At 33.5% G+C, this 9,627-nt stretch overlaps 2 protein-coding genes across 2 annotated transcripts; both read left to right on the top strand.

Moving 5' to 3' along the window:
- The first annotated feature begins 997 nt into the window (after nt 1–997).
- LOC120338689 (uncharacterized) lies at nt 998–5,352 on the top strand. The gene has a single exon (XM_039406599.2). It carries the CDS (start codon nt 3,471–3,473, stop codon nt 4,605–4,607), a length of 1,137 nt encoding a protein of 378 aa, XP_039262533.2. The 5' UTR covers nt 998–3,470; the 3' UTR covers nt 4,608–5,352.
- A 333-nt stretch (nt 5,353–5,685) lies between these two features.
- Nucleotides 5,686–8,480, top strand: LOC144411632 (uncharacterized). Its single transcript, XM_078115925.1, has one exon. It carries the CDS (start codon nt 5,688–5,690, stop codon nt 7,290–7,292), a length of 1,605 nt encoding a protein of 534 aa, XP_077972051.1. The 5' UTR covers nt 5,686–5,687; the 3' UTR covers nt 7,293–8,480.
- The last annotated feature ends 1,147 nt before the right edge of the window (nt 8,481–9,627 follow it).

Genomic DNA, 9,627 nt, shown 5'->3' with positions numbered 1-9,627 from the left:
ATTATTGTTATATGAGCACATTGATGATTAATACATACTGTAGGTCAATCATGACGTACATATGTAAGTTTCTATGCAACGCCAAGTAGGTATGCTTAATATCCTGTGAAAGCTAATTCAATTTTATAATTTGTACATCCAGACATCATTTTCATTAGATGGAGATGTATGAGACATACCGTAGGTGGTAAATAGGAAAACCCAAGATAAGAGCTTGGTGTTTTCTTTATTCTTTGTCTAATTTTTGTTCTCTGGTTACATTTTTTATGCTAAATGGTATACCGTATTTTCAGGCGAATAAGTCCACCCGATAAATAAGATGAGGTTCGTTTTTAAACCCGAAAAAATGGGTTTTTGCATATAATCTCCCAATGAGACGAGAAGTGAAATCACATCAAAATCGGAATCTAAAATTATCATGCAATGGCTTCTGAGCGGTCGCGCCGTTTGCGCATTTGTTCAAATAGCCCATAATGATATTTCCATGTTGCGTAATATTCAATCCACGACAACTACAGGATTTCAGACTGCCTTTCAATTTTAATATAATTGTGCTCAACGTAACCTGCGATTGGCAATCTGTGGACATAATAATGTGAGATAAACCGCCTGATAATTTTAGTTTGCATACATATTTTTGCGCTCTTGCGAGTTTGTTATCGTCAGTATAAAAATCTCAAGATCTGCTATAAAATCTCAGGAAGTACACTTAAGGACAAAAAATATACATATAAAGTGTATATTATATCAAACATACATCTTCATCACCTCGAAATCTCCACGAAATGAAACGTGTTGCCTCATTAATTTAATTGTGATCAACTTAATCTGCGATTGCGACAACATTAATAGTATCACTATTCCAAAATATCAACGCAATCCATGGACATGTATCCATGTACGATCCATGTACGATTATTTGTTGTTTTGATTCGTATTTATTCCAATTAAAAACATCGCTGTTGCTGCAACACTTATTCCGCTCCATCGCAATGCTGTCACTCATTATTTTAGGATATCACCCTAAAAAAAGTCAGCGATAATATCCCACAGAGTAAATTTATTTCAAAAAATGAATTGGATATACAATACTTATTATACATACATATAGATATCATAGTCGCATCAGATCCCGTTTGTAGATATAGAACACAAAATGTTCTTGCGTTTTGCAATGTCTAAAAAATCATCTTAAATCTGTCACGGGCCATCCTAAAATAAAACCTAAATGATGTTTTCCATTTTGTTTTGATTTTTTTATAATACCGCTTTTCAACCAAGAAAATCTGGGTCACGTATTCGCTCCTTTATTTATCTTAGCATCTCGTCACACATGATCATGTAATAACTCGTATCTCACAAGTGACATGGTTGTTTGAGAACAATAAAGTAATTATCGTCGTCCTCGTGGCACAAAACATATACTAAAGAAATTTGTGATTTAGGGAGAATAAAAGCTGAAATAAAAGATGTTTACGGCTTAAATAAGACATCACGATGACATAAACAATTGATGATTTTCACAAATTGCAATCCCAAAATTTGGGTATAGAAAAGCGACTTATTCGTCAGGAAATACGGTAACTAATATAAAACTGATTGGATTACATGTGGATAAACACAACTCCTGTGGACATAATATTGGAATTTAAATTAATGACATCATGGTAATGGTATGAATTTGTTTCTGTTTGGATATTTATTATACTATTCATATATATCAGTATATTGGGGGGAATGGGATTTAAATTAAAAAACTGAAACATGGAAACAAATAAAATTTACCGGTATTCATAATATAATAATTCCATTCTAAAATCTCAATACGAAAATTCCGTTGGTCATTGGAATTTATTTGGCACAAAAAAGAGGATCAGGACTTCCTTGAGAATTGGTTTCAGGGTTTTAATATCCCATTAAGCTTTTTGATCAGCAAACATAGTATTATTATGTGAATCTTTATACATACTTTGATATGTCTGTATGTTAAAATTCTGCAATCTATTAATCTGGGAAACATGACACCCATTATCAAATGCATGTTTTAATTAACCTAATACTGTTTGGTGAGTTAACACAGTGAGTTCTTTTGACAACAACTTTCTGCCTTTAATCTAAAATCTGTACGTTTTAAGATTTTCTGCTCTCTTGATTCTGTAATAGCTAATAGGTTTTACTTATTTCATATTTAGAAATTTTTTTATTGTTTCTTTAAAGCTCATTATCGATTTTAATTAGGGTATCTTAATAGGTATTTGTCTGTATGTCTGTCTGTTAGATGCACGCTATTATCTCACGAAAGCGAGATTGAATCTGCTCCAGATTTTGCATGTGCATTCATCATATGTCGGACCAGAAGCCTATTGATTTTGGATGAATTATGTCGTATAATTAGCAAGTTATTAATTAATTAGTGATGGGACACAAGGTGTCGCTATGGCGTAAGAGCGCTGTTTTGGGGATCCCCTAACTTTCGATCGATAAGTCTTCGGTCTCTGACCGATATTCTCGTTACTGTATTATGGAGTCAAAATAAAATTTTACTGTTATAATTATTAAGATAATGTCAATAGCAGAAATAACAGCTTGAACTTATAAACTTCTTTGCACTTTATTGTTTGTTACACATGCTAACCCTGACCCATGTTTATTCACGTTTAGTGTACTGCATGCTACGAGGAATTTTGAACTTAGTTTACCGCACTGATATAGCCGGGGTGTGCATGGCAACAAACAAAAAAGTTTCTATAATATTTTTAAAAATCAATATAAAGGGTTTCTACGGATATTAATTACGGATAATTACATAAACAGTAATCTCCATCTTGTTCTACTTTAAATTAAGCGAAACGACTGAATCATTTTTTTTTTAATTTGCCCTTCAGTTTTGCGAAAGTATCCAATTTAAACCATTGGTTATGTAGTTTTAGACAAGAAAATTTTTTATACAATTTGCAGAGTCTTATAGGTTGATCATTGAGGTGTGTTTCTAAAACTAAGCATGATGCGCTAGGGCTGCGTAGACGGTTTTAAATTACAATGGCCCGGTGTCCAGAGAAATATTGTAAGCTCCGTAGTCAGGCCTTTGCTCCATACAATACTGTACCACTACCGGAAACATCAGCCTAAATTTTGAAATTTATCTTTTGAATATACGAATTCAATTTGAAACTTATTAATTAGTATTACAAATTGAATTTAAAAAAATTATTAGCTGTAAAGTGAGAGAAATAGATTCTAATATTTATACCGTGTATTACAAAATTATGAATGTGAAAAATAAGATAGTTAGGAGCTTATTAAGGTCCATCTATTATGGTAAACTTGACTTCAGCGTCATTTAAATGACAAAACTCCATTGTCCCTACCAAACTACACATTCTCAGAGGTGTATTGATATGTTTAATAATTGTTGTAATTTTTCTCATTATATTTCTGGTTCTTGGCATTCATAGTATGTGGTTATTGCAATGTCTCTCGATGTAACAACGACGCTCAATTCTCAGAATTGGACCCATTCTGATATCAAACTTCAAAATGGGATTAAGGAATACGTGTTTAATGTTACGGCCACTAACTCTAAATCAGCTAACGATTTGGTTTCGAAGTTAGATGGGGTTAAAGGTCAAGAATCAGAGGTCGTCAATATTGTTGAAGTTCAATATCAAAGAGAATTTATTTCACAAAGTGATTCTAAATCAACTTCTGATGTGATATCGAGACAATTAATTGATCAAGCAAGGGCCAGAAATGTATCTGGTGGATATGCTTGTGAGTGGTGTGGAAAACTGTTTTCTGACAGCGTGAAACGAGTGCGGCATCGACGAAGGGCACATACCGGAGATAAGCAATATAGTTGTGGAACATGTCGAAAAGAGTTTCGTGACAAATTTAGTTTTGATCATCATCTTCATGTACATACTGGTGAAAAACCATATGCTTGTGAACATTGTGACAAAAAATTTGCGCATCCTGCTACCTTAAAAAATCATATGGTGGTGCATACAGGAGAAAAACCATTTATATGTGGAACTTGTGGAAGAGCTTTTGCTCATTCAAGTACATTAAAAAACCACTTACGACTACATACTGGTGAAAAACCACATATGTGCTTGGTTTGTTTAAAACAGTTTACACAGTTATCGGTATTGAGGAAACATATGAGAATACACGCTATAGAAAAACCTGTAACTTGCCCCAAATGTGAGAAAAGTTTTTGTGATGATTCTCATCTCAAAGATCATTCAAAAATACATGTTGACGAAAAACCGTTTCAATGTTTAAAATGTGGTAAACGATTTTTGAAAGCCTCACATTTACGTGATCATACAAAAATTCATACTGGTGATAAACCTTTTCAATGTAATATGTGTGACAAAAGGTTCATTAGAAATTCTCATTTAAGATCTCATACGAAGATTCATGGTGTTTGGAGCACAGCAGAGTCAGAAATAAACTCAAATTCAGGCAGTAAATCTTGTTCTGGTAATAAATCTTTAAAATGTGCAATCTGTAACAAGGAATTTTTCAACGCCACAACTTTGAAGTGTCATTTAGACTCTCATCGGGTTGACAGTTCTTACTCTCGTCCCATAGAAACAACTTAGGTTCTGATGTCCAAACTGATTTCTGTGCAGTTGATTGCGCGCTCCAGAAGTGTGTGTAACAATATGGAGGTAACAAATTTTGTTCGCCCACTTTACGTCAAGTTGTGTAAAGGGACTGAAATCTATGGCAGGGGGTGTATTCACTTGGCTAACACAGAAAGTCCTCGAACTCATAATAGAACTAATATGAGGAAACTCGTAATAAAATTATGGCCTAACTAACTCTAACCTTGCATACACACTATGGGAGTACCGGTTAATATGCTTGCTAGTTCACTTTTTCCTATGGATATCCCTCCAAGTGTTGAAATATCTTGAATTTTTGTGAATTATTATCGCAATTTCACCTTATTACTGCAATTTTCACTACTTTTTACTGAAGACTGCATATTATCAGTCTTTAACATAATTTTTAAACCTTTATACTTTTGAGAAATTTTATTGTAGATTTTATATCAATTTATCGATGTATGAAATACTCTATATTTCACTATCAAAATATAATGTTCCAATATACATTTCCCTAGAATCAACTTTCTAATTTTACGTTCATTATGTCGTGTTAAATTACCGGTAGTAGTCGAAGTATTTTATTAAGGATGGTAAATGTTGTGCGGCCGTATTCAATACTCAATTTCCTGTTTTTTCACATACCTGATTGCCACCATTTTGTTTAATAATTAATTTAATGATACTATATTTGTTGATTAATGCCATATCTTTATTACCCTTTCTCTTTTATTAGGTTGTTTATTGTCTGCCTTATTAAACTAATCTTCTTTACTTTAAAAATCACCAAAAAATGGACATTTTCTAAGAAAATAGTTGATCATATATGGGAGTATCGAAGTTTGAACAGTATTCAGAGCAAATTCTGTTCTATATAAACACTGAATTATACATGAAGTTTAAAAAAACTATGAAAAAAACATAGTAAACTGAATAAAAGATTGCAGCTTACAGCATCAGATTTTCAGTATTACATCAACTACAGTTATTTTAATTTCAAATACCGTGCATTTTACTAGGATTTTATGATACATATAGGAACAGAGTTGAATAATTTTTGTATATTCAGTCATGTCGATTTACGATGGTTCTGTACCTCGTCAAGTCGCCACTATCAACATTCTAGGATGTGCTTCTGTTGACCCTGTGTCGAAGCTACATGAAAATTTATTCAGACCTTATGAATGTGATGCTTGTCACAGAACCTTCTCAAGACAATCTGAACTAATTCAACATAATAGAGCTCACACAGGTGAAAAACCATTTGAATGTAATCAATGTGGGAAGAGATTTTCAAGTAGTCAAATATGGGTGGATCACATTAGAGTACATGCTGTTGAAAAAACACATTCATGTGAAGTATGCGGGAATGTTTTTGCAAACAATAACAAGTTAACAAATCATAGGAAAAAACATGAAAGTATTTCCAAACGAATATGTGTGATTTGTGGAGAAATGTTTACCAGAGAGAAAACGTATGACATTCATCTGAGTTTGCATTATCCTGATGATGGAGATGGAAGGAGAGATAGCGGACAACTTCATTCAAACACTGCGATAAGCTGTGGTGGCGAAACGGTTTCTCCAGAAAACAGTAGTCCAGTCTTGACTGAAAACCAGCAGATCGTGAATGGGACTACCCCTGAACAGCAGGTGGCACTAATGGATAAGTTGATGGATAAAGATTTGTGTTGTAAAGTATGTGAAGTTCCTCTCCAGACGAAGAAATCTTTTATCGAACATAACATCAAACATACTGATATAAAGTCTGTTTATGCATGTAAAACATGTGACAGAAAGTTTTTTTCAAAGGAAATTGTGGAAGAACATATCAGAATTCATACCGGGGAAAAACCATTTCCATGTTACATTTGCGGACATAGATTACGTCTCAAAAGTACCTGGTCTCAGCATATTAGATTGCATACTGTAGGAAAACCATATAACTGTGATGAATGTGGGAAGCGATTTAGCTCAAAAACTTTGTTAACAGATCACAGTAGAATACATACAGGCAAGAAGGAATTTGTATGCAGTACTTGCCAAAATCGTTTCACACAAAAATCATCTCTGAAGGCACACATGGTGTACATGCATTCCCAAGACAGAATCCATCCATGTTCTCAGTGTGACTATAGAGCCGCAAGGGCATGTGATCTTAGACGGCACGTTTTAAGAAAGCACGGAGTTGGTGCATCATTTCACTGTATTGATTGTAAAAGGAATTTTTACAGCAAAGATTTACTTGAAAGACATATGAAAACTCATGCAAAACCTATAGCTTGTTCTATATGTAAAGAAACCTTCAGTAGTAAAACAGACTTCATTTTACATAAGAACTCACATGATGTCAAAATAATTCATTTCACCTATCAACCTTGTAACCCAGACCCTGCGAGTTTGAATACTGACGCAGTGGGTGATGAACTGATGCTGTTTGGCCAGACTGAGGAAGTACCCAAAGAATCTTATTTGTGCAAAGTCTGTAACAAAGAGTTTTCAGACGAAACTTCTTTAGAAAAACATGAGCAAGCTTTTGCAGGAAAAAAACCATACAAATGTGGTCATTGTGGGAAATATTTTCATATCAAAGTCTGTGCTCAGAAACATATCTTAGGACATGTTAACAATAAATCTTCTAAAGCAAAAATTTCAGCTACTGCTTCAAAAAATTGAAAATAAAATGCTTCTAGAATTTTAAATTTAAATTTTCAAGGGAACAGCTCAGGTACCCCAATTTCTATTCCAAAGATTCCACTGATATTTAAAATGATGTATATTGTGTAGTACTCTCTATTTTCACATTTAAATTATGATATTCTTGTGGGGTTTATCCTATATATAGTGTGTTTTATTCTAAGAATTCAACAGATATTAAAAATGATGTATAATGTGTAGTACTTGCTGATTTAACATTTGAATCAGGATGTACTTATGAATTTTGTCATCAATATTTTTCTGCAATATTAATCCAAAATAATTGCAGCCCTGGATTGCATTACTGATAGACTTTATTGATTGTATTTTCTGTGTTCTTTTTTTTTACTGGTTGAAAAAAAAAATGAACGTGACTTGGCTTTTTAGCTCCATTTACTCCTGGTCTGAATGACAATAATTGCCAAATAATAGTCTGACCAAAGTATCAACTTTCTAAGCTCTGTTTTATTTTTGTATGGATAATATCTCATTTCATCTTTGTTTTCCAATATGGTAAATGCTGTCATTTTATTTTCTGAATATCAAATTTTTTGAATTCTGTTAATACTGAATGTTCTGGATATCTCTAGTTACAGAATATTTGTATACAAACAGGGCAACTTGTGAATGAACAGACTGTAAGCTGTTAATAAAGTGTGCCATCCAGGGTGTATTCCAGGGCTTCACAAACTGGGGGTCACAACCCCACAGGGATGGGGGGAATGAATTTACAAAATCATGTACCAATTTCACACAAAGTACTATATCTATTGTACTTTTTAAGACTTTTTAAGAAAAACTATTATTAAAACTAGCGCAAAACATAAATCTCACGAATCCTAGAGAATACATTGGATCAGAGAAGCGGCACACTTGCATAACAATGCCGACTTTGATCGTAAGACCCAGACCCGAAAAGTGGCTTGTAACAGGTGGTCACGAAATTTCTTAATATATTGGAACGGGTCGTGACCGAGAAAGTTTGGGAAACCCTGAATAGTGTGTGCATCTATCAGTTGAGCTTACTTTTCCAAATATTTTTGTTTGCTATTGTATTTTTCAACTACCGGTATATGTTTATGATCGAATATTGCCTTTTGTTATTGGGTTATATAAATGAGGACCTTGTTTTTTTTCACCGATTTTGATCGTTATTTTGGGTATTATTGTTTATCAGTTCCCGTTATTTTTGTTTTCAGTCCATAGTTAGATTTAATTAAAACCAGTTAAACTTACTATAAACTGCTTCCGGAGAAATTCTATTTTTGGTCATTATGAAAAGGGTAATGCAAGATTTTGAAAATTACGGAATCAAAATTCACTGGGACTTACTAAAACATACTCTGCATCAATACAGAGTGTCATTTCAACAAGACGTCAGAACATGGTGAAAAAGGCATATTAGCAGCATAGTGCTTCATTACAAGTATTGTTTTCTAAGTATCTACGGTTCGGATATGATTATTTTAAAGAGGAGAGCGTGATGTACGTGGTGAACTGTTCAGATATGTTTATTTTAGAGATGAGAGCGTGATGTACGTAGTGAACCAGGTGACATAATATGGCTATGCTGTTTTTGACTTTTTAGCTTATATAAATCACTTATAATTATAGTCTCATTTTAGAGATTAATTTACATTTATGAACTTAGATGCCATATTTTTCAATATGACCCAGTTATTCAGCCTATACATTGATTTTATCATATTTCCTGACTCAATTTATTTTTTATTAGAAAACTGTGTTAGAACCCAAAGGTCAGTGGTTCCCCGAGTTGATTGACCGGGGCCAAAATTAGAAGTGAAAGGATATTCGTGGGCTGGGAAGGGGGATCGCCTGTAAGGGGCCCATGCAGTATGTATAATTAAAATAACGACATAATTGAATTGTTACGAATGTAACGCCCGCGAGCGACAAAAGGTTGTCGACGAATGATTACAAAGATATTCACATCCACATTAAAATAACCAGAGCTCAGGTCTTTACTAAGTGTGAATTGTTACATGCTTAAACTGTGATAATGACGTAACTAGGGCTGACCAAAATCGAATATTTTTTTGATTCGAATCGAACCGAATATTTTTCTCAAATCGAACCGAATAATCGAATATTATTGCGCAATACTATATTTGTCTCTAATGTACAATAAAAACTTCCTCTTCAATATTCCGGTGACGTATTTGCAGTTATATCTAAATTATTGCAAACATTTTGCATACCTATGTTTCCAGAGTTATTTAAACAGCCATCAACTCACAAGAGTGCAATTATTTGTCATAGTAATAAATGGATGAAACAAAGTATTGCCATTAGA

This window comes from Styela clava, chromosome 9 (assembly GCF_964204865.1).
Source record: "Styela clava chromosome 9, kaStyClav1.hap1.2, whole genome shotgun sequence".
Classification (NCBI taxonomy): domain Eukaryota; kingdom Metazoa; phylum Chordata; class Ascidiacea; order Stolidobranchia; family Styelidae; genus Styela; species Styela clava.
The sequence above is the reverse complement of the archived record's forward strand: the minus strand, read 5'-3'. Positions and strand labels throughout refer to the sequence as shown.